General features: G+C 35.4%; 1 protein-coding gene across 1 annotated transcript; it reads right to left on the reverse strand.

Moving 5' to 3' along the window:
* Positions 1–573: 573 nt before the first annotated feature.
* Positions 574–15,432, reverse strand: TYRP1 (tyrosinase related protein 1). Its single transcript, XM_055427861.2, has 7 exons — positions 14,998–15,432; positions 13,276–13,598; positions 10,336–10,540; positions 7,291–7,458; positions 4,702–4,881; positions 1,629–1,775; positions 574–779 (listed from the first exon to the last, which is right to left on the reverse strand). Exons 1-7 carry the CDS (start codon positions 15,380–15,382, stop codon positions 574–576), a joined length of 1,614 nt encoding a protein of 537 aa, XP_055283836.1. The 5' UTR covers positions 15,383–15,432.
* Positions 15,433–27,235: the final 11,803 nt, after the last annotated feature.

Below are 27,235 nucleotides of genomic sequence, written 5' to 3' on the forward strand. Positions count from 1 at the left end.
AGTTTACTATTGATCATGTTTTTTCTTTATAATATAAACAAAGTACAGCAACTTATTTAGATTGTCATTTTGTTGATCTTTAAAATTTTAAAACATGCCCCCAATCTTCATATTTGTTTAAATGCCATGGAATTGATACAACCTACCATTTTAAAATGAAACTTGCTCATTCGTGTCTGACTCTTTGAGACCCCATGGACTATAGTCCATGGAATTCTCCAGGCCAGAATACTGGAGTGGATCGTCTTTCCCTTCTCCAGGGAATCTTCCCAACCCAGGGATTGAACCCATGTCTCCTGCATTGCAGGCAGATTCTTTTCCAGCTGAGTCACAAGGGAAGCCCCCCTCCCCCCTACATTTTTTTTTTAAATAGAACTGGAAAATAGAAACTATTGAAAAGATCATGACTTTCCCCAGTTCTGGAAAATAATATCTGGAGATTGTAATTCCAATATGCACATGCACAAAGAAGGAAGTAACAGAGTAAAAGAAAATACAGTTAGTAACTCAACCTATTATTTTCTAAACATGTGGTTTTATGATTCAAACGCATATGAGAATTTACACTTGTCATTAGACCACAGACTGATTGGGATTATGGATTTTTTCATATTCTTCAATGTAGTGTTGATATTGATCAGTGAGGAGAGGCTGATTTGCTTCATCCATGTTGCTTCTGGCACGAATCAGACAAGAAGCGCCCGCAAAAATGACCGCAACCAGTAATAATGCAGCCACTACTGCTATGGTGACAATCTCAGAAATACTAAAACTCCGACCTGTTTGAAAATAAAATGAGAGCAAAAAATAAATAGTAAAATCGTTGCCAAAATTGGATACCCTAAATGTAGGCACTGTTCCAGGCACTTGACAAAATCCTCATATTTAATTTTTATTGGCCACATTGCCTTTTATAGCACCTGGCATCTTCAAAGCACTTCCCATTTTCTCATAATGACTACATCCTATTGGGATAGTTATTATATCTGTTCTGAAGGTGAGGAGATGATGGCTCAGTGTTTAAATCACTTGCCCAAGGTCATTTGGTTAGTAGGCGGTGGAGCTGGTTTTGGAGCCCAGATCTTTCAGGATCCAAATCCTGTGCTCTTCCACTGTACCCCATTGCCTTGGTTAAGGAAATGATTTAAAATTAAACCAGAAGATTTTGAATTTCACAACTTCTCAGTAAACTGCTGAGAGTGTCTCACTTCATCTCTTTTAAGATAAACAACTAGAAGCACATTCATGTAGTAGAAAAATAACAGTATATTACACAGGGCATATTTTACAGGGCTAAGCTCAAAATTCATTCTCTGTGGTGAATGGAAGGTGATCTTTGATAATTACTCTCATCTCATCTTCCTTATTTGTAAAATGAGGATTTTGATACCTTTCTCAGAGGGTATTAAATGAAATAGTGTGCTATGTAACCAGCTCAACCAGGTCAGAATGGGGTCCCAACAAATTTTAAATTCACTCTCTTTATCCCCAAATAAAAATTCAAATGAAGCTATTTAATCATAGTGGAAAGCTGTGGGTTACTTTATCTCAGAAAACAGAGATTAATTTAAAGGTAACAAGTTTGATTTTGGAAATTTCCATAGTAAAAATACATTTTCAGTACTCACTTGGCCATTGAACTTCGTAAGTATAGCCCAGGTTGTCTGGAGCAGTAACAAACATTTCTATGTTGGTAACTGGAGGCCAAAATGGTACCATATTGTATTGTCTGTTATGTCCAATAGGGGCATTTTCCAGTGGAAATGTGGATATATCTAAAATATGTCAAAGATACCTTGTTAATAGACATAATCAGTTTGTATTAATACATTATTATGTTCTGAAGGTGACTTGAAATGTTCAAGGAGAACAATAAAAGCTCTTTCATATTTTATACTGAATAATGACATAAAAAATTATAATAGCAGAACTGGGAATTGCATGAAACAGAGCTCAAATGCTTTGAGTACAATAGTAACATGTCATCCAATAGAAAAAGAAAGTTTAAAAGAAAGTTTTAGTATTTTCTTATCTATGATAATCATTAGTTGTTTTACTTTTAAATTACAGAAACTATTTTCAGTAAAATTCATTAAACTTACTTTTCAAAGCTAAAGAAAGATTGAACCTGTAATTTAATCTATTGTTTAAAAATAGGAGGCAGTGTATCTGATGGAGGTTTGTCCTTGACTATGCATATTTCTGTTTAGTACTTTTCATTTTCTTGTGTTTAATTAGAGCAATAAATGTGAGCTTATTCCCTCGGTTCTTACCCTGTTATCAAAAAGCATTTAACATTTCGAATCAAGGTCCTATAATGCTATTTGTTTCTTGCCACCTTTCATCTTTCTACTTAAATACAAATCATAGGCATTTATGTTATTAGTGCTTTTTTGTTATCAGAGATAAAAGGAGTGATGCTCTTTGTGGCAAAAATATCTTTTTTTATTGTTGTTGTTTATATTTATGTTGGTACAATTAAATGCCAAGTGGAATGTCACAAAACCAGAATTGAAAGTGGGTTAGGGCAAGACATTAGTGGGAATATGTTTAGAAGAGCTGAAATATGTGAGAAGGATAGTTAAGTATTAGATTTTCTGATTACAAGAAGTATATTACCTGGACAGTCACTGCAATCCTGTGAAGCTTAGGAGAGTTTTTTAACATCTACTCTAAAGAAACATTGATCATAGAAATGGCAGGTAGTATTTATATTTTTGTAAATTTAGAATTAATAACTTTAAAATTAAATGATTTCAAATGTACTCTGAATTAATGGAAATTAAGTATGCATCCATTAAAGTCTATTGTGTTCCTCCTCATGCCAGGCACTGACCTAGGCACATGAGCTATAGCATTGAACCAAAGACAGGATTCCTGACCTCAAAGCACTCATACTAATTACTTATTAAAGTTGGATATTAAAGCTAATAACTTAGAAAATTTTTTAAGCTTCCTATTCTTTCTTTACTGAATCAGCCTCAACTCAGTTCAATTTCAGCTGCATCAAAAGTTATGTCCATTAAAATAAATGGAGGAAAAGAAGACTAATAAAAGTAACAATTGCATTGCAATGTTACTTCTGTATGTCAGATCCTTCAGTGGCTCCCCATCTCTCACGGAGTTAAATCCCATGCCTTTATGGATCTGCTCATTTTTCCTCTGACCTTGTCATCTCCCTCCATCTTTCATCCCCCTCCTACTCTGCTCCAGCAACAGTGGCTCCTCTGTTCCTTTCTTAAGACCATCTTTCTTTATCTATTTACACAGTCCTCCCTATCCCTTTTCCTAATATTACTTGTCTACAAAGAAACTCTCCCCCATACACTGTATCTATTTACATATGCTTGGTTATCAGCTTATGCATTGCTGTCTAGTTACCAGAAGTACATGTCTAATAAAAGTGTGTTTTGTTCATCCATAAACCTATTAATTTGAGTTGTTACTGAAATAAAGGTAGTATAACAAAACATGCATAAACTGATGGTTATAAATGTAAAAAGAGAAGGATGTCTTTATAATAAATAAATGGAATGCTTTGGAAAGATTTATTAAGAATGAATGGTTATAACACTGCTATAGAATTAGGAGTGGGCAGCTATGACTATAAAGGGTTAGGCAAACATTATGAAAATTTAGGATAATACTGTATTCAACATCACAAGGGTTATGAATTTCTTGTTTCACTTTAAAGAAACAGACAATGCAAATTATAGATAATTCATTATGGTTGCATGTATATATATATAAATACACATGAAAAATCAGGTGGAACTCCAATCAGTGACTTAGAAGATTAATAAGTAGATAAATATTTATATTTAGGCTATTTATTTCTTACATGATTTTCAGTTGAAATAAACTCTTTTGACCAACTCATCAATTAATAGTCCGAATCAGGTTAGATTAGAATCTACTACTGTATTTTCTCTCTCTCACAAGCACACACACACACACAAGCACAGAAGTAAGAGGTGGCTGAATGAATAGATGAATCAGTAGATAATCTCCAATATTATGTTTATGTCCTTGATGAAATAAAGGTCCATGAGCCAAAATTTAAAACACTTTTAAATGTGAAAATTTATGATGTTTTAACCAGTAAAAGCACATTCATAGTTTGAATAATAATATAACCCTCTCAGCTGAGTGAAGAGAAAGTAGCCTCTAAATAACATTTTAAAGAATGCATTAAAATGAACTTGAAAGAGATGTTCTATGGTGTGATATAAAAACCAGCATTAACTTTTCAAGTTGAATAAAATTTCCATTTGTGAGAGGCTGTAAAGTAATAAAAATCAGAACTGTGGTTTATGAGTATAATTTTTGTCTTTGGGGTATCAAAGAAGAGCTCTTTAAGGTGTTTCACATCCATATGAAAAGCAATGAGGATGTTCATTGGAAGAGATGAGAAAGAAAAATTGGGGAGACATGGTAGTCATCTTTACATGGTAAAGAGGTAAAGGGATTAGTTTTTAGTCCTAGTGAATAAGTTTGATCTTTTTATTACTATACTGAGAGACTTCTTATCTGCCTTTTCAGAGTGGTTTAAAATATTTGGAAGTAGCTAAATATTAGAGCTATTTTATCCTATTGTAAAGCGTAGTTAAAATGTGTTAAGTTCTTAGCATAAAGTGATAACTATGCCATCTGAACAGTCTTGTTTGCTGAGTTTGCAAAAAGCGTATGAAAGCATCTCACCAGCATTGTATCGCCTCAGCCATTCATCAAATACTGCATCAGTGAATGTATGCAGGAGGACAAAAATAGGATCATTGGGAGATAAATGAGTTTGTCCCCCTGTTCCATTCAGGAATAGATGAGCCAAATTGTGAAGGCTTCGCACAGCAGGGTCATACCTTCCTGTGGGATCACTGTAACCTAGACATAAAAATAAAGATAGTAAAATCCATTACAAATATCTGACTTTTTAAGTCCAAAGCAGTAATTATATTGGGAAACAATTTTTCCTGAGCTTGTCAGGCCAATTTTTACCTTAGTGTAATAGCATACTTCTCTGTACCTGTGGTTAGTGACATTTGTTTGCCGTAGTAAGAGCTAGCTTAGTCTGAAGCTAGTGGCATGACATTCTAAGTGTAGCCTCTAGGTTAAAAATAATGACCTGAAAAGGATACCAGTCAAAATATATAGAGCACTCTATTTTGAGAAGGCTAACATTGGTCTACATGGAAATAAAGACAATGGAAATCTCTAGCTTCTATAAAAACTGCTGATACAATTGGGAGAACACTGCTCTGATTGCCCTGAACTTAAATTGCCAGATGTTACTTTAGTCTCCTGCCTTACTCCTTCAGATTGTCAGCATGTGTATTTTTAGAAAATTATTTCTGTGGAGAAGTTAGAACTTCTCAGAGCTTTTTTATCATCTCTGTACTAGTTTTAAATAGCTGAAAAGACTGCTGTCAAAACATTTATAGAACTTTTGAGAATGCTCTCTATTCTATACACACACACACACACATATTTATATCTTCTCCAAAAACATTTCCATATTATGCACTACATATATTTCATGTGTGTTTCGTATATGTGCATGTATGCTCAGTTGCATCAGACTCTTTGAGACCCCCATGGATGGTAGCCCTCCAGGCTGCTCTGTCCATGGGTTTGTCCAGGCAAACATACTGGAGTGGGTTGCCGTTTTCTTCTTGAGAGAATCTTCCTGACCTAGGAATTAAAACTGTGCCTCCCACATCTCCTCTGTTGGCAGGTGGATTCTTTACCACTGCACCACCTGGGAAGCCGTGCATCATACATATCCCCATTTATATATAACCCACATATTACATACCTATTACCTATAACATATGCATTTCCCATATAGTATATATGTTATGTATAACACATATACTTCCCACATATACTCTCATCACATATTGTTCATGTAAGTATACTAGGGAGAAGGCATGGATAGATCACAAACAAAAGTAGGGAGTCTGATGTGGGATGGAGTTATAAGTGTATAGTTAGTTTGAAGACCAGAGGTGGGATAGCAGGGTATGCCTGTATATTATAAAAGCAATATTAGAATTTGAAATGCATTAACACAGTAGTGTAATTATAGCTACTCATTCATTTATTCATTATTCTTTTTTATATGTTTATTCCATTATTTTTTGACTCATAAAACATTTAAAGATTGCCTACTGGTTAGGCACTAACCTTTTTGTACAATTTGTCTGGAAATCAGTATAATTTGTCTTTTGATTGGGCATCAATAAAATACATTCTTATATTCTTAAATTCTTTACAGAATCACTACATACAGCATTAGTTTATAAATGCCAGCTTAGTGAAAATATGGTGATTATTGAGGAATCTCCAAGTCAGTGTATTCATATGTAGTTATTAAAATTAACATGAAGATAGGAAAGAATGGCATCCAGTTTTGATGATAAAAAGGGAGATAATTGAAAATAATTATCAGATCTATATATCAATTATCTTAGATCAAGGGAAAGAGAGATCTATTCCCATTTTTGGTTGGAGGGGAGGGTGGTCTAACATGTATGATACTGTATTTAAGGTAAAATTTGACAAGAACAAGTTTATAATAAAGTTAAAGGTGACTCTGTTCTTTTAAGACTTTAAATATGTATCATGAATAATTTAGAGGTATAAAAGTTTTTTTATAAGATAATTATAAATGACATAATTTTTTTAGAGGACTTAGAAATTTTTTATTTGAATCTTTGCTCTGTTACCAACTAGCTGGATATCTTTGGACTTGGTCTCTCAACTTTAAAATACTTGAATTATTTAAAGAAAATAAAATTAAATATCTCTAGATTCTAGTTTTATTTTTTATAGATCTTAAAAAACTTTCAGGATGACACCTCAATAATACATATGTCCAATTTTAATTTGATGTCAACTATTGGATGTTCAGGATTTTTTTAAGAAAAAAATTAATAATATCTCCAAATCTTTAATATTATTTGCCTATACTAGAATTTGATATAGTTATACCCATATTGGCCAGCCACCTAACAGAAATTTGATTTAGGTATTTTAAGAAAATGGAGGATCCTTTCCAAGGGATTCTCCTGTGACAAAAAGAATTTCAGGGGCTACACTTTTCTTTAAGAAACTTCTTCTATTGAGAAGAGTACTGTGACTATATCATGATAGGCAGTCCTATTCCTATTCATATAAACTCATAGGATCCATATGGCATTCGAAGGTTTTTTTTAAAGAGATTTAATTTGAACACTTGAATTTTTCCTCTAACAACTAGATCAGTTCAGAGCACCAGTTTTGTTTACTTGCCTTCCACTGTGTTTCGGAAGCTGTTTGTAGAATTAGAATAAAAAGGAGGTGTGTCAAATGAACCAACTTCCAAGCACTGAGCGACATCCTGTGGTTCAGGAAGACGTTGCACCATTGGTCTGGCCACATTTCCAGCTGGGTTTCTCTTAATTGGCCCACCCTCAGTGCCTGGGAAAAAGATGGGGTATGTGAACACATATAGAACATTTAGAGATCATAGCTTTCCTTATTAAACTAGTGTACATGGGGTCTTGAACACAGAAAGATAAAAGAGAGAAAAATTTAAATGCATATTCTGTGGTATTAAAGTGATAAAACCTAGGTTATCATGTCCAACTTATGTGAATAGGGAAAATGTGTGATACATCTAAAGAAAAAGATGATTGTAAAAACAGATAGATGTCCTTATATTTGTTAAATCAGTATAATGTTATTAACATATCAGTATATGTTAAATCTCTTTTTTCAAGAGAACACATTAAAACAGAAGCTCCGTGGAAGATTAAATTTTGTGAATATAATCCCATAAACCAAAATTCTACACTGAAATCCATATTTCACACTTACGTGAAATTTTGTTCTTGAATGTTGTTTGTTTCGAGCTTTCAAAGAAATAATGTTAAAACAACCTTAACTCTCTTTGGGAAGTGATCTATATTTCAATCAACACATAGTTTTCAGAAATTAATGTGAAAAATAAAAGTTTTGAAGCTCAGTAAGATAAATAGGTAAACAAAGGGCTGCTATACTAGGGATAATATATATCCCTAGAAATATAAAGATGCCTTTGGGGAGACAGGCAGGGAGAGAAAGAAATAGGGAAAGGAGGGAGGGAGGGAAGGAGAGAGAGGGGAAAAAAAAGAGAGAATACTAATTCTTCCCAGTTGGGCAGCTTCAGGAAGACTTCATTGGGTAGACAGATTTGCAAAGAGCCCTGAAGATCTGAGGAAAATTGCCAGAGGTAAAATAAGAAAAAATTTACAAGTCAAACATTTTTAAGCAGAGACAATAATAAAGGATGACAGACTTTTTTCTGTGCATAATATAAGCCCCATCAGAGCACAAACTCTGTTCTTGATCACCAGTATGTCCTCCAGTCTTGATCCAGTAGATGGCATATAACCGAAGCTGAATGGTTGTTTGGAGTATGTTGACTTATGGAAAGATAAGGTTGATTTGTATGAGAGAGACTGTTAGGTGAACAGCTAGCCTGGAGTATGTGGCAATGGAAGGGAGTAGTGGATGGCAGGAAATATAGGAAGTTAGATCAGAACTATTTTATTTATTAGGCCCATGAAAGAAAAAAGGAAAAATAACATTTTATTGAATACCCATTAATGTGTCTGATATGATGCCAAATGCTTTCATAAAATATTTAATTCTCACAGTAATTCTTTCCTCCCTCTACTTTTCTTCTCCGATAAAATTATCCATCCCTGTGGTTTCACTGATCATCTTTTGCAGGACACACATACACGTACGTCTTTAGAGAGAAGCTTCCCTGGACATCCCATGCTTATGTTCTCATATGCTTTCTAGATAGTCTCTCTCCATTTACCAGGAATGCATCGAACTCGGTACACTAAAGAGTTATTTTGGAGAAGGAAATGGCAACCCACTCCAGTATTCTTGCTTGGAAAATCCCATGGACTGTAGCCTGTCAGGCTCCTCTGTCCATGGGGTCACAAGAGTTGGACACGACTTAGTGACTAAACCACCAAAGAGTTATTTATTGACACCTAATATTCTTTCAGCCACTAAATTATCTAGCCACTAAACTATTTTTGATTCATCATATGAAAGAGATGCTCTTTTTCTTCACAATACTTCTCAAATCTACTTTCTACTTCAGACACTGAACTTTTCATTCATTCCTGCATGGGAATCCCACAGTATTCTAATCCATAATAAGTTAATAGGGGCAATGACAGAAGTTGTCCATGTGCAAGCAAATAAAAAAAAAAAAGTCACAGGGAGAGATGAATGTTTTGGTACCTAAATATATACCAATCCTCAATTTCATCTCATTTAACCAAACAAAAATTCTAGTTTTATACTTATATAGAATAAAGTTTTATATATGGTTACTTTTATTCCTTTATATAGCTAAATAATCTAATGGTAAAAAAATCTACTTAATTTTGTTGTTCTATTTAAAATATTCTAAGTTTACAATGTAATTTAATATTTGGTGCTTAAACATTTGTGCAGAATAAATGTTATGAGTACAATAATGAAAAAAATAAATTCAATAATTCTAGTTTTTATATGGAAGAACAAAAGTTCAAAATATTTAGACTTGCCTGAAGAAGAAAGATAAAATGAGATAGAAAGACTCTGATAATTAAGACCTTGTGTTAGTATCAAGGGAGATGGTAAAAATAGGATCCAAGGAAGAGAACAGACAGCTTCACAGGAACTGTTCCACAAAAGACAAAAACATGCCCTATGGCAGAGGACATTCAGACCACTGGAGAAAGGATGTTAGGACAGTTGGTTAAGCATTGTCTTTGTTAATCTAGTCAGAAGGTTGGAAATCAAAGTGACATAATAGTAAAAATAATATAACAATAATTATAATCCTTATATAACAATTATTATTATTAAATGTATATTTTTGACTCCCAAGTTACTTCCAATTCTTTCTGCAGATGATTTCACATTTCCTAGGGACACATTTTCTGTGAAATTCCAGCACAAGACACATGACCATAAAGCAGTGCTAGGCTTATGAAGAGGATTAACTAATACAAATAGACATTTCCAAAATAAGAAAGCAAGCAATGCACCAACCAAATTGTTCAGAAAAAGCAATGGAAAAATGTATAGGCACTTTCTTTCTTCCCTGGAGCACCCCAGATTGCCTGGACTATCCTAGGTATTTAGTGAATATCTGTACATCCATTCTCTATAATAAAAGTGAACTTTAAAAAAAAAGTGAACTTTAGTCTGAAGTCCTTAATAGAATGAAGGGCCTTCTGGCAGCACATTTAATCTCTTTATCTAATAGGGAATTCCAAATCCTAGTTGTCATTTGGAACTTACTGTTGCAAAGGGTTCCCAGGGTATCATAATCTTCCAAAGATTCGCAGACTACTCGCCATTGAGAAAAGACAGAGTTCGGGCTTATAAGAGTGGAATCAAAGTTGCTTCTTGATCCCATCAAGTCATCGGTGCAAATGTCGCAGGTGTTCTTCCCAGTGGCAAAATTCCAGTAAGGGAGGGAGAAAGAAGGATCCTGCAACATTTCCTAGATCACAGAAACTCTGTTAGCATTCTCTGCTTTTGTTTAAAATTCTCCCTTTGCTTGGGTTACTTCCTGGCAGTCTGCTTCTATTAGTTTTCTCAGCCACTTGGGAACCAGTTAGTGTGTCAATGGTGTCTGCAGGGCTAGCAGACTTAGATACCTTATTTAACAAAGCTCCTGATTTACTACAAGAAGTCACTTAGGCACCAGAGGGAATGAAACTCAATTCATTATACAGAAGTTTCTGCAAATGCTTTGGGGAGGTGTCTTTTCTTTTTCAGGCAAGTTGGTTATACTAAAAATTATCAACAATAACTTCTACTCTTTGACATTTTCACTTCCTTACATTTTCCTATCTCTAATTGAAGCATCACAAACTCCTGTCTGGAGCTAGATCCAGCCTTGAGATATATTATGTGAAGCAGTGCTTTTTATTTCATTTCTGTTTTTTAATTTAACTGTGTCGACTTTAGGCATTAGATTCTATTTTGGCCACACACTACAGAGGCTTCTTTCAAATTAGCCTTATCTGCCTGGTGTTTTACTTAGAGACCTCTGCTTCAGAATCTAAACTATGAAGACTCAGGCCTTTGCCAGAAACCAATATAGACAGGAAATGCTTAACGGAAGCTGAATATTTTTCTGAGAGTGCTGTTCTTTAGCCCAGGGACCTAGTTTCCATTTAGAGCTGATCTCAACAAATAAAAAAATGCTGGGCTCAAGATCACATGCTTATTTTATTGGGTTTCTTTAAAGATATATTAATTGTACTTATTATTTGTCATTCCTTTAGGCCTTTGGGGAACTATATTTAGAGTGTGGGATAAATGTAGGGATTGCCATTGTTTAATCTCACCTTGCAAACATTTAATACTTTTCTGCTTTTTTACTCTTAAACCCTTTCTAGGAAGCATATCCTTGTCCTTGGGGTAATTTAGAGGGTCAAAAGCTTTCCAGTGCAGCCCTCATTATTGATCTCCAGGGCTTTAGAGGCCTTGTTGAGCAGCCATTGTTCTGGTTCACAAAGATTAGTGACAGCTTCTGAGGGATCATTAAGAGTCAGTTTGTGGTTCAGCAACTGGCATTTGGGAGCTGGAGCATATTCATGTGGCATTTCAACTGTGCATTACATTTAGATTATAATTTGTTGGATCCCTTGTGCAGCTGGGTTTTAAAAATGTAAGTCATAGAGGTTGAAGTTTACACAGGCACAATTGAAGCTTTTAGATACTTTCCACCTGCCCTTTCATTTTGATGCACTCGTGGGAAAATGACTTGAAGGCAAGACGATCTGGAGTTGATTACAAATGACAGATTTATCTACTCATAATCTACTAAATGTCTTATGTGAAATCAGAGCTATAAAATATGAAGTTCAGAGTAGCAGCTGAATTCATTTAATCACTCTTAAACTGCATACTGATGGACGACGTACATATGAATATTTTTTCTGTATTTTAGTGCTTTAAATCTCTCCCTTCTAACCGTTTATTTTCTTGGATAATGCTGGGCATAAGTGGACTACAAATCAATACATAAGTCTGCTGTCAGATATTTTTAGATTTTAATTTGTGGAGAGGGAATCATTGCTCTTATTTCACCTAGAAAACAGATTCAACTTGTCGATTTCCTAGTTGAGCTCTAAGACTATTAAAGGGGTTAAGAATTAGTTTGTGATTGACAGTTGTAAACTATTATATATGAAATGGATAAAAAACAGGGTCCTACTGTGTAGCACAGAGAACTATATTCAATACCCTACAATAAACCATAATGGAAAAAATATAAAAAAGAGCATAGATAAGTATTAGGTTGGTCAAAACATTTGTGTGGGTTTGTCCATAACATCTTACTAAAAAACCCAAACAAATTTTTGGCCAAACCAATACATATTGCTGTACAGCAGAAATTAATACAATGTTGTAAATTCACTGTACTTCAATAATGAAAAAAATTTAAATTCATTTGAAAATGACAATACTTTTCTTAAAATAGAACAAATAGTAAAAGAGACAATAAGAAAGTATCTTAACACTACTTTAATGTGATTTTAGTTTATCTGATTAAAAATAAACTGGAAAATAACTGTTTAGTTTTACTTCATGCTAAAAAAGCCAATGTCTTTAGATTAAAATGATGTCTGACCCAGTGGATATTGTTAGTAGATTTCTGCTATAAGCCTCAAGGTGGTAGACAACATGGAAACACAGGAGTTCAATTAGAATATGCCAATTTAAATGAAAAGTATTATTTTTGTAGTTTAAACCCTGTATATATCATACAAAATCATCAACTTATAAAATGAGCTATGCATTTGGAACTTGGAAGACTGAAAAGTTGTATACCCTTTCCTCATCCAAACCAGGAGGGGCTATTGGTTTACATTTCAGAAGGGAGACAGATCAAATAAGAGTCCTATATTGCAAACTATATGAGGGTCATTTTTTCAATGACAGAGTTGTAGACTATGTCCAGTGCTTTAATTCACACCTATAAATACCTCATTTGGTTTCCTGACTGTTGATGTGACTTCTTTTCACTTCACAAAAGATAAAGATTGATTAATAAGGAAGTGATTAGCATAGGGAGAGACTTAACAGAACGCCAAAGGCAGGTTAATAAAGTGAAATCGCTTTGTCATCACCTATTTTGATCATTGGGGACACAGTGAATTAATGGCTTACAAACGAGGCACCCTCTTTGTAAAGGATATGAATGTGGCCATGTCTCATACACACCTGCATGTCTCTCTCCAGCTGCAGCAGGTGATACCTGTGCCATGTGAGAAATGCTGGTCCCTCGTGAGAGAAATCCACTTCACCAAAGCTTTCCTGTCCTGCTCCCAGGAAAGTCTTTTTGACTGAGTAGTAGTGTGTCCAAACAAAGTAGTTATAAATGGAAATGTTCTCAAACTGCGGTGTGTTGCCATCTGGCCCCAATATTTCTTCTGACCTCCTGGTGGCAATGACAAACTGAGGGTGAGTGGTGCGCTTTGCCATATCCAGAGCCCGGACAAAGCGGTTCTTTTCTTCTGTACTTAAATCCAGAAGGTTTCTCCTGACTTTAGGGACACAAAATTCAAGTGTGAAAACATCTGCCATATGAGCATGGATAGAGAATACTCAATCATTTTGTAACCCCATGTCCCACTTACCCATGAATGATAATTTGCATCTGTGCTCACATCATTTTATACTTTAAAAAATATCCCTTGCTAAAATGCCTTCTTCATGTCTGCTTACTCTCCCGGATCTCCTCCCTCTTTCTCTCTCCAACTTACTCTATATAGAGTAAGAGCTTTCCTTAACTTACCATGGACTTTATGATTCTATGATCCTGTTGTAGATTTTTTCTCACTATTTGCGTATTTCTTGTAATTTTCTACCTTTTCATACCATAAATTTTGCAAAAATATAGTGTGTGGTTTAGCATAGTGGTTAGGACCAGAGTCTAATTCTGTTACTTGGCACATATTTCTCTAAGCATCAGTTTTTCATCTGTAAAGTATGTGTAGAAATACCTGCTTTATAGAGTTGTAATGATTAAAGAGGACACACATAAAAAAACACTTGGACCAGAGCCTGGTTCATAATAAAGCCTCACCACAGACATAGAGAACAAATTTATGACTACCAAAGGGGTAGGTGGGAGGAATAAATTAGGAGTTTGGGACTAACATGTGCACACTACTAGATATGAAATAGATAACCAACAAATATATACTGTATAGCATGGGGAACCATACTCAAATCTTTTTTAATAACCTATAAGGGAAAAATCTGAAAGAAATAGATATGCATAACTGAATCACTTTGCAGTTCACCTGAAACTAACACAATAATGTAAATGTAAAACAGAAAGCTCAGTAAGGGGTCTGTGAAACTCTTGATCTCATGTTTGGCACAAAGAGAACAATCTCGTATTGCCAGTTTTTACTATTTAAATCTGTGTCATTTATTGTTGTTTAGGCTGCAGGCCAGGCTCACCCTGCAGAATGGCTGAACTTGATCATCAGAGTGGGAAACATCTTTGTGGTCAGCAAGGGCTGTTCAAGAAGCTCATGGATTAAAGCTGGACAGATCTCAGTGTGAACTCCAGGTTTCCCACATACTAGTTACATGGAGTTGACCTTTCTGAGCTCCAATATGTATTTACAATTAACATAACTACCTTGAAAAGTTACTGAAAGGTCTAGTCATAAACATCTAGCATTGTTCCTATTATAAAGGGGTTGCTCAACAAATCTTTTGAAAGGAAATGTTATTAGTTAGAAGACCTGAGCTTCAACTCCTTAAATACATTTCTTAGCTTCTCTAAGCCTCAGTTTCCTCAGCTATGAAAACTATGGCTTGAGTTTTACGATTTCTAGGAGTTCTTAAACCTCAACTGATTCAAAGGTCTACAATATTAAATGTGTTGAGTTCCATGCAGGACTGTGCATCCATTCAGTCTCCACTTACCTGTGAGAACCCTCTGGTCACAGGCAGCCCCTCCCCAGCCAGGGCGGCAGGTTCCACAGTTGTGTCCTGAGAAATTGCCATTGCAGTGGCATGTCCTGTTGAAGAAGCGTGTGGGCCAGCCCTCTCGGTCATCTCTGCCATCGTGCGGGTACTGGGGGCTGTGGGGCCGGGAGTCGGCTATCACCACCTCACATCTCCCCCTCCCTGATGAGAAACCACAGCGGTCAGACCCGGGCCCAGACAGTGGGGACAGGTCTGGGCAACACACGCCATTCCTCAAAGCCTCATTGGTAGCACACTCTCTTGGGAACTGAGCCCAGGTCTGCTGGAAAAAAAGCAGGACCAGGAACATGTAACCCAGAGAGAGGAGTGTAGGAGATTTCATTCTGCTTGAAGCAAGAATGCAGGACAGCTTCTGGTTTGCAGTCCTTTGTGTAGAGACGGAGGCACGTAGATAAAAATCAAGCTGAAAAGAAAATAGCAAAATGAAATTATGCAAGTTTTTTTGTACCATTATAAATGGCATGAGGCCCTTCCCAACCCACCTTCAAAATGCTTTACACATCTGTAAGATGACATTACAAAAATGATAAAAATAGTAATTTACCTTTAAAAATTTGACAGGTATAGTATCTATGTAATTAAATCCCCTGTCCTAGTCATTTAATTTTCTTCATTTTAATTTCTATTTATATAAAAAGTACTTCTCATGGATGTCATTTATAAAAAAATACTCATTAACAGGTCAGCATCATTAATTACATTTATCCATGGAGCTGAAAGAAGAATTGGGAGCAGATTTCTAGCAAGTTAGTTTCCAGGACTTCAAGTCCCCCACATTCTCATGGAGTTTTGGTGGGAATCCACCCAATCCCCGTAGAGTTTCTCTCCAGTACCTTGAACTCCTGAAGGCATTCTCTGCTGAACCTCGCTTAGAGCTGTGTTTTATATTTGCCTGTTCCCTGATGTCAGAACTTTTAATTGCTTGTGGGTTTTCTGTCTGATAGCTAATCCCAAATCAGTGCACCCCAACTGGGAGGGGCCAGTCCTCTTTTCTACCCTTTACTAATCCTTTTTCACTTCAGTGAGTTTTTCTGCCCTTTAAGTATTTGGATAGCACATGATTGCCTTCCCACTGATTTCCTTGTGATGCTTAAAGTTTTAAGAAAAGGTCACAGCCATGAATTTGGAATACAAATCAGAGAAATTAGAGAGTTTTTTTTTTCATTGCAGATCATTTTATTTTTTTTCCTTTGGCAATGTATCTTTAAAGGATGAAATGAGATTATTTACCTCTTAGTGATAAAGGGCTAGGCTAGTGTTTGTACCTGATGGCAGCTTTTAATTATGTTTCATCTTGCAAACAGATACTGCTGTTTTTAACGTGTCCAGAGAGAATAATTGTAGTAAAAAAAAGCATCAGGTACAATTGCAACAACTCACATGCCATTGCCTGCTGGCATTGACAGTTGGGTACTCCAACTCCCTTACCTCCAATAGGTGGGTATTCATCTCCATCTCCATGGCAAAAGATCCCAGGGTCACTGCTACATGTAATGTTTAGAAAATGACCACTGAATAGCTTACTTTTCCTGCAGTCTCTGCAAGCAGTCTTAAGTTAATGGCACTTAGGGTAATAGATTCATGTATTTCAAAAGAAATTTTTCTCTGGAGTCGAAAACCCATACATGTGGAATTGGTCTTCAGAATAAACTTTAGTTTAAAATGCATAATTACTATGCAAAAGTTATCAGCATTTGTGATCAGGTTAGCTGTCCTATTTGACTCTCAGTCATAAAGTTGTCCAAAAACCTATAAAAGGACTTGGGCATATGGTACAAACAAAAAGCCAACCAAGGCTATGTCTACAAATTAAGATAAAAATAATAAGGATTTCCTGTTCATAGCCTCTTGTTGAGACCACCAACATGTTTTATTACAGCCTTATCAAGCCATGGTTATTAAGATTTATGTTTGTAAATCTAAAATGTTATTTATTTTAAAATTTATTTTTGTATTTTGTTATGTATGCAATAGTCTACTAATACAATATGAGGATATTTCCTAAAATGATTGCAAAAATGCTGTCATCATTACTATATAAGTAGGCTTCAGTGACCAGACATTTTTCCCACTATGTATTCGAATGGAATACATAGTTGTTGCATGTGGCAGTATTTTATGTTTTTTTAAAGGTCAGCTTGATATGTCATTGTAAGAATATTCTCTCTCTTTGTGTATATATCCATTCTCTTGTTAGTGAATATTTGTATTATTTTCTTGGATTTTTAATTTAATTTTTTTTGTCTTATTACAATGCTGCTATAAAGAGTCTTCTAAATGTTTCTTATTGAACATATAAGAATTTCTCCTCATAAGTATCTAGGAAGTGGATTCGTAGTCATAGGATTCATGAATATTTATATTAGTTTTAAATTGCTTTCCAAAGTGGTTGTATCAATTTATATTCCCACCAGAGTGCTTAATATTGGTTCACAAACTTGCTAACACTTGGTAATAATAGATTTAATTGACATATATAGATACAATTAATTCATTCATCTTAATGACTAATATGTTTTAATACTATTCTTGTGATTTGATCCCTTCTGTTTCTTTGAGTGTAAATTTTTTTTTCATGTGTAGTGCCCATTTTTTGTGTGTATATTTGACTTTTTTTTTTTTTTTTTTTTACAATTTATTAACCTTTTTATTTTGTACCGGGCTATAGCTCATTAATGGAAAGACAATGGCAACCCAATGCAGTACTCTTGCCTGGAGAATCCCATGGACGGAGGAGCCTGTGGGCTGCCGTCTATGGGGTTGCACAGAGTCGGACACGACTGACGCGACTTAGCAGCAGCAGCAGCAGCATAGCTGATTAACAACATTGTACTAGTTTCAGGTGGACAGCAAAGGGACTCAGCCATGCATATACATGTATCCACTCTCTCCCAATCTCGCCTCCCATTCAGGCTGTCATATAACATTGAACAGAGTTCCCTGTGCTATAAAGTAGGTTGCCCATTGTTTAAAATTATATTTTTTGTCTTTTTGCTATATAGGACTTCTTTATGTATTCTGACTTCCTAATCTTCTGTCAGATAACTATATTGAAAATATCATATTCTAATTTATGGTTTAGGTTTTTCATTCTTGACACAGTTTTCTGATGATTAGTATTTTTTTCATTTTAATGTCTTTGTGTCACTCTTTTACTTTGTTGATAGCTTCCATATCTTGTTTAAGAAATCCTTCCCCTTGTCCAAGTAATGAACTATTTTTTGATATTGTCTTCAGCATTAAAAATTTAAATATTGCTTTTCACATTTCAGTCTTTAAACGCATATGGAATTGGGTTTTCTGCACAATGTGAATAAGAATCTCAGTTAAATTTTTATTTCACACCAAAACTCAATTTTTTCTAAGCACAATTACAGACAGGTCTGTCCTTTCCCAATCATCTGCAGTATCACTCTTTCCGGTTTTCATTTATGAATGGATCTATTTATACCATTGCTGCTCTGTTCTCTAGGTGAGTTTGACTATCCAAATCTAGTCACATCATAGGTCAGGAATCAATGTCAAAATGCACGTAGAACACTCCTTGGCCCCCTTCAGAAATTATTTCTAAGATTTCTTTGATGGAAGCTAAGTTTTATACAATAATTTTGCCTTATATGGTTAGCAGATTCACACTATTATATATGGAATGGATATATAGCAAGGTCCTACTATATAGCACTCAGAACTATATTTATTAACACCCTGTAATAAACCATACAGGGCTTTCCAGGTGGCTCAATGGTAAAGAATCCACCTGCCAATGTAGGAGACATGGGTATGATCCCTGGGTCAGGAAGATCCCCTGGAGAAGAAAAGAGCAACCCATTCCAGTATTCTTGCCTGGGAAATCCCATGGCAAGTTATAGTCTATGGGGTCGCAAAAGAGTCAAACATGACTTAATGACTAAGCAGCAGCAGCAGCAGCAATAAACTATACAGAAAAAGGAAAAAGAAAAAAGAATTGGACTATTCAGAAATACACACATGAGCAGGATATAAAGACTTATTAATAACCACCATTAGTGTACATTCATACATTCAAAGCTGATGTGAAGCTCGTATCTCAAGAAAAAGGGCTAGTCCTTCCATCCTAATTTTTCCTTTGAAGTCTTACAATTGTCATTTATAAAAGATGGAATCAAAAAGCTAAATGATAAAGATCAAGAATTTAGGTTCAGTTAAGGAGAAAAAGAGTTTCAGAATGCCTTTGTTTTTCCAGAAATATTTTTGATGTATGTTAATATATTTAGTGATAATTTGTGGTAAACTATTGAATATGTTCATTGTTCGATTGGATTACGTTATTAAATTATATGCTTAGTTATACTAAGCTTAGTATAATAGCTAGAATACCAAAGGCATTAAGGCAACTCAGAGTCATCTGTTAGGTGGTCATGTGGCTTTGCCTCATGGAGAAGCTTAAATTCTGTGAAAGCAAAGAGGAAGAATGTTAGGGTTGTATTTTTGTGTCAGTGAGCAGAGATTCAGTCAAACATAACATTGCTATTTTAGAATATTTCAAGTTGACATCTCAGACAATGTAGTTTCTGATTAAATATGTCATTAATTTCTTTTTTTTCCCTTTTATTTTTTTTTATTTATTTTAATTGGAGGCTAATTACTTTACATTATTGTATTGGTTTTGCCATACATTGACATGAATCTGCCCCTGGTGTACATGTGTTCCCCATCTTGAAACCCCCTCCCACCTCCCTCCCCATCCCATCCCTCTGGTTCATCCCAGTACACCAACCCCGAGCATTCTGTATCATGCATCGAACCTGGACTGGCGATTCATTTCACATATGATAATATACATGTTTCAATGCCATTAGCCCAAATCATCCCACCCTCGCCCTCTCCCACAGAGTTCAAAAGACTTTTCTATACATCTGTGTCTCTTTTGCTTTCTCATGTAAGTTTTCTAAACTCCAGGAGGACAGAGGATGAGATGGTTGGATGGCATCACTGGCTCAATGGACATGAGTTTTTGTTGGCTCCAGGAGTTGGTGATGGACAGGGAGGCCTGGCGTGCTAAGGTCCATGGGGTTGCAAAGAGTCGGACATGACTGAGCGACTGAACTGAACTGAGCACAGTATTTCCAATAGTAGTGTTGGGGTAGTTAATAAGAACTTGATTTCTGTATAGTGGAATTCTCTCTTGCTAAGTTACTATTAAAACAAAGTGTTTCTTTTATTGATGATTTCTTTTCTGCTTGTTTAGATGGCCTTGTAAGAGTTTCCCACAAATAAATTTTTACAATGCATGATACAGGATGCTCGGGGCTGCTGTACTGGGATGAACCAGAGGGATGGGATGGGGAGGGAGGTGGGAGCGGGGTTCAAGATGGAGAACACATGTACACCCGGGGCAGATTCATGTCAATGTATGGCAAAACCAATACAATAATGTAAAAAAAAAAAATTAAAAAAAATACATACTTACATATTAGGTGTTAAAGTCAAAATAATAAAAAATACTTGTTTTAGGGATGGAATTAAGTAGTGCATTTGTTGTGTAGTTAAAATTAATTAACTACTCATTTTCAAAGATTATATCTGCACTATAAGATTTGTAAAAGATAAAGTTTCCGTTATTTTGTGATTTTTAAACATTTTGTCATGTTTCAACATATGGTCATGTTGATGACCATATCCTCTTATTTGGCATTTACTGTATGGATGTGAGAGTTGGACTGTGAAGAAAGCTGATTGCCGAAGAATTGATGCTTTTGAACTGTGGTGCTGGAGAAGACTCTTGAGAGTCCCTTATACTGCAAGGAGATCCAACCAGTCCATTCTAAAGGAGATCAATCCTGGATGTTCATTGGAAGGACTGATGTTGAAGCTGAAACTGCAATACTTTGGCCACCTCATGCGACGAGTTGACTCACTGGAAAAGACTCTGATGCTGGGAAAGGTTGGGGGCGGGAGGAGAAGGGGACGACCGAGAATGAGATGGCTGGATGGCATCACCGACTCTGTGGACATGAGTTTGAGTGAACTCCGGGAGTTGGTGATGGACAGGGAGGCCTGGCGTGCTGTGATTTATGGGGTCGCGGAGAGTCGGACACGACTGAGCGACTGAACTGAACTGAGGGGCCCAAACAGGGTTGATACTCTGAAAATGACAGTGTAGTATAGCCATTATACTCCAAGTCTTTATGAAACAGTTAAATATGTGTGTAGTGAGCATATTGACTCACTTCTTACATTTTTAACCATGGTTTGGAATTATATAGAAATGAGCAAAATATCAAACCTGTGTAATTGATCAAAAACGTTGATCTACTTTCTACTTGAACTTCTATAATAATATCTAGTATAAAGCATAGGAATAATGATAGATTGTTCTAGCAAAACAAATTTTAAGAAGCCATAAACATTCTACAGTGAAGAAAGTCTCAATTAATATAGAATGAATACTCAACCATTTGTTTTCTTATTAACTACTTGAAAAATTTAATGTATGGGATATAATTTTAATTTAAAAGTATAATATTAGTGATGTTACATGATAGATATACATTATATAAAGCATTATACTTTATATATTATATATGTACATATAGAGAGATATATTATATATAAGTATATGTGTATATAAGTATGTGTGTGAAAATAGCTGTTATCACTCCCTACAACATTCCATTGGCTAGAACTTAATCATTTAGCCCTACACTATTATCAGGGAAATCTGTATGTGGGTCAAGAAGCAACAGTTAGAACTCGACATGGAACAACACACTGGTTCCAAATTGGGAAAGGAGTACGTCAAGGCTGTATATTGTCACCCTGCTTATTTAACTTTTATGTGGAATACATCACGCGAAATGCTGGGCTGGATGAAGCACAAGCTGGAATCAAGATTGCCGGGAGAAATATCAATAACCTCAGATATGCAGATGACACCACCCTTATGACAGAAAGCAAAGAAGAACTGAAGAGCCTCTTGATGAAAATGAAAGAAGAGAATGAAAAAGCTGGCTTAAAACTCAACATTCAGAAAACTAAGATCATGACATCTGGTCACATCACTTCATGACAAATAGGTGGGAAAACAATGGAAACAGAGACTTTACTTTTTGGGCTTTAAAATCACTAGAGGTGTTGACTGCAGCCATGGAATTAAAAGATGCTTTCTCTTTGGAAGAAAAGCTATGATCAACCTAGACAGCATACTAAAAAGCAGAGGCATTACTTTGTCAACAAAGGTCCGTCTAGTCAAAGCTATGGTTTTTCCAGTAGTCACACGTGGATGTGAGAGTTGAACCATAAAGCAAGCTGAGTGCTGAAGAATTGATGCTTTTGAATTGTGTTGCTGGAGAAGACTCTTAGAGTCCCGTGGAATGCAAGGAGATCCAACCAGTCAATCCTAAAGGCATTCAGTCCATAATATTCATTGGAAGGACTGATCCTGAAGCTGAAACACAAATACTTTGGCCACCTGATGCGAAGAACCGACTCTCTTGAAGAAAAGAGAAACTGAACTGAACTGATTATCAGGGAAGCTGGGAAGTGTCAGCTAGCTATCGCCCAAAGAAAAAGAGTAAATAGAGTTGATTATCAACATAGCCAATATGATAATTATTAAGTATGTGTTTATTGTTTATGTCTAATATAGAAATATACAAATCTCATGTATAAAATGATCATGCTAAAACATTTTGAATGAAGATCTTTGAAATCCTATAAAAGATTGAATTTTTTGCAAAATTCTTACCTTAAAAATTAATCTTTGAAATATGCAGATGGAAAAGTGAGGATTTTGAAAAATAAATCATTTTCAAATTTATTAATAAAATAGAATGACATCTACATGCAGTAAAGAATTGAGGAATACTAGCAAGTTTTGATCTAGCAAGCTAGTTATTTGTTTATATTTCAAATAAATGTTCTTCATCAAATTAGCTTATATAGTTTTCTGATTTATAGACAGGTAAAGTGAGACATTTAAGAGGTTAAAATTAGGGGATTCAGAGAGATAAATGAAAAGTGTGATAACACAGAAAGACCACTGCTATTATATCTTATGATTAGTCTTGAAGTATTTATATGGATTATTACCCCTCTCTTTCTCCCCTTTTTCTGTATGCATGCATGCACATATTTCTTACACTGAAACCTGTAAGATCCATTTTGTATCGTTATGTGAACCAAATTTAGGTAAGAAGACAAAGCTTTTTTTGTTTTTCTTTTCTCAACTATGAGAAGTTTTAAGAGACATCTGGTTTTGTTACTACTCTTTTAAAGACATCTTCTTAATTTTTAGATAACCTTTCAGAAGTCATACAATGGTAGAGACTCCCCTGTCCTTTCTACTTTTTCCCTAGAATCAAATTTTACCCTCTCCTTTCTCTCTCCTCCATTTGATAATCCAAGGGGCCTGGACATCAGAAATTACTCCAAAAAGGGATGGAATGATGAAGTTGTGAGCGCTGAAATGCTGGGTATATGGAGAGGACAGGAGGGGAAGGATGTGGATGTGGAGGGTCTGTAAGGTGACTAAAAACGACTATGTTAGGAGACTGATCATCTGTGTAGGAGATGGTGCTCAGGGACATGTTAAAGACTAGAGGAGGGATTCTCTATCATTGGTACCCTGTGGACTCTGCATGGCTGAGGAAGGTTACTTAACTTTAAATTAAGCAGATGATTAAAACAAGTTCTGTCTTTAACTGTGACTTTTATCTGTTACGGCTTTTAACTGAGAGCACTCTACCAACCTAACCTCTCACATTAGAGTCACAGCACAGGGTTACAAATGCTATCGGTAATATAAATGAACTTCTGCACTTGATTGTTCTGGAACATTTAGCATGAGGGAGTGGGTGGAAACAGTATTCCCTGGGCAGAAATTCACATCCATGTAGAAAAGTGGAAGAAAATTTTTTTGGGGTCACAATAAGAAAGTGAGGCAGTTCATTGCAGGTTGGCATGCTATTTATTATAAATGTTCTAGGGCCTGTTTATTCATATCTATTGCTCTCAGCACCTAAAAATTCTTGAGACCTACAAAAAGTTCTTGTTAATATCAACAGTGGTTTCTTTGTAAAATATAGGAATCCTTAAATATGACTTTATGTGTTGATATATACTGTAAAGAAAAAGCATTTTATTTTTATTAAGGAATGAACTATTAGCACTTCTTATTTTATAGTATCTGTCTTTCAAGGGCTCATTAATTTCTATTTTTCAATTTTTATGCTTGCTTTCTGCTTGTTTTATAACAACTCTTCATCTAGACTGTTGATAATAAAGATATGTGTCAATTAATCATTTATGATGAACCCTTTTGTCTCCGTGGGCATGAAAATGGGTAAGGAACTCATACTCACAAAGAAGTTACAATATTGGATACCAATGTGTGGCATATCTTTCATTTAATCCTCACACCAGCTTTATAAGGCAGGTATCTTTATTCACAGAAGTTCATAAAACAAAAATGATTTGCTCATGTTTATATACCAGTAAAGAAGCAATCTGGGCTTGAATGTGTTTTTTTTTAGTACCATATCCAGCAGTATTTCCAGGACATTACAGCTGACTGTGGTTGTTACTGTACAGTTTGAAAGAAGAAGGACAGTTGTAGGCAGAATACAGGGATAGAGCAAGCAGAGAGGGAATTATAAAAAGCAGTTAACTGATGTCTGTGGGACTGAGAAATTGGTTAATAGAAGATGTGTTTCATATACAAGCTGTGTTAATGACTTGTATTAACCAGTATAGACTATAGCCTTTCAATATTAAGGTCCTGTTTAACCCTGGGGTAATGTTCCAGGTGCTATTTGAGTCTCCTTTTAGTCAGTGGTCATTATTAAATCTTTTCCTATAATTTGAAATGAGTTCTACTAGTAGGTTATTTTCTTATTCAGAATTATAAGTAGGTCAGTAAAAAATAGAGCTCTTTATTCTTTCTGAAGTAGTCAGTGATTTCCCTCCAGAATGCACAAAAGGTTTTAATGAACAAAATAGAAACCTGATGAGAAGGAAAATTAAGCCCAGATACCAATTAGTGGGAAAGATCAAATGGAAAGCAAACAAAACTTTTCTTTTGAATAAGTGAAGCATAGTAATCTAGTTATAAAACAGTTTATGTTCTCTATTCATAGAATACATATATTCAATATTTCCATTATTATTTTCATCACCAAATTACAAAAGGGTCCTTAAAACTTTAGGCACTGCCATTGTTGCAGTTTAATATCTTTCAGAATATAGTGTGGTATTCTAAAAACTTTTACCTGACTGGTGGATTTAAAAGTGTAGCCATAAGTTGGTCAAAGATATTAAGCTTGCTTTTCTTATAGTTTGAAAATTTCCACATAAAGTTATTCTTGCAATATAAAAGTGATACATAAACACAACAACCAGAATAAAAAGCAAACATTTCTTTTATAGTAAACAATCCCCCTCCCCTTCCCCCCCACAACCCTGTTGCTTCTTTATTCCCATCTTCTGGAGAGTAGCTTCTAAGAAATTGAAAGAAAGTGAATTGAGTGATTATACATTGTAATTTCCGTTAGTATTTTTAGCTTTTAAAAGTGATCTATTCTTTTCTCAAGTATTTGTTTATTCTTCTTTCTTATAATAGTTATGCCTTTTTTTTTAACCTTATTTTCTATAGTAGTTTTTCTTTGTTGTTTTTCAACAAAGCACAAATATTGACAGCGACAGCCACAGAGTGGAACAAACTTTAGGAATTGTAAGGACACAGATTTGAGTTGAACGAATTCAACAAAGATGAAAATCATTAGCAATGAGCCATGAATCTCTTGCCACTGAAGGCATTCAAGCTAAGGGTCGATGAAGCTCTAGTGACATCCTGGAAGGGATGTTCACATTAGGAAGAAGTTTGGACCACTGAGTGCTTAGTTAACTTGCAGATTCTATCATTGCTTCTAATATTGTAGTAACCTTTGTGGTAAAGACTTGTAAGGCTCACTCATACAGGTTCCTGTCTTCTTACGGGTATGTGGGGATTATATTTTGCTGCCCCCTTGTAGCTAGGTAGGGCTATATGACAAATTTTGTCTGTTGATCATGCATGGAAGTGAAGTATCACTTCCAGGCTGACACAGTTAATTGCTTGCACAGTTCTTATGTCCTTCTTACTTGTGCCTGATGATTAGGAAGGTAGCCCCATGGCAAAATGGTATGGAGACAAGATCCATGCTGCCTGGACTACTGAGAAACTACATAGAATCTCAAGCAATGCATGAGAGAAATACACTCTTTTAATGTTAGGAGATCGGACATTTCAACATTGTTATCATGATATATACTGAGCCTTATCTTGACTAATAATGTGCCTTAACACTGAAAGGTATGCTTATTTCTGATCTGGCACCTATACGAGGAAACACAGTGTCTTATTTAGCTGCCTCAAAAGCTGTGCAAGGTAGATGTGTCCACTCTCATTTTCCAGAGAGGGGAGGATCAAAGAGGTTAAATTACTAGCCAAAAGTATTTGGTAGAAAAATTGGAATTCAAACTTTTGGAAGGGTTTCCTGGACACACAGATAAACTTGAATTTCATATAACCACAAATACTTTTTTTTCATGTATGTTGCATGAAACATGCATATACTAAACACACACACACACGCACACACATACAAGAAAAAACCCCAAACTCTTCTTTACTGATATCTAGATCTACCTGGAAATCCTGTAAGTTTATTTGCTAAATCTGGCATTTTTTACTTAGAGTCATTAAGGCACATACTGTGTCTATAATTTCATAATCACAGTATATTTTGTATTCTAAAGAGCAGTGCCATTTTTTAACTGAAAGTTTTAAAAAAGGCATTGTTTATTATTTTTCCAGATTACTTTAAAAAATGTGGATAATTTTATATGAATAAAACTGATGTATTCGTTGCTTCTCAACTGAAACGCAAAAACCCAGAGGCCACCATTTGGTCTAAGGCAGCATATGACAGCAGCAGCAGACTAACCACAGGGCCCCTCCCGCTGTCCCTGGGTTTGTCTCACTGCAGGACTTTTCCAGTTCTTGTGAATGATGTTACTGTTGTTTAGTCACTGAGTCATGTCCGAGTCTTTTGCAACACCATGTGAATTCTGCATTGCATCAAATGGTTAAAAAATTAACACAGTCCTCCTATGAATCCCAAACCTAAAGCTTTGAAGGAGAAAGTCAAGTTTCCTT

Source organism: Moschus berezovskii, chromosome 7 (genome assembly GCF_049115385.1).
Source record: "Moschus berezovskii isolate FMDL1 chromosome 7, NW_MosBer_1.0, whole genome shotgun sequence".
NCBI lineage: Eukaryota > Metazoa > Chordata > Mammalia > Artiodactyla > Moschidae > Moschus > Moschus berezovskii.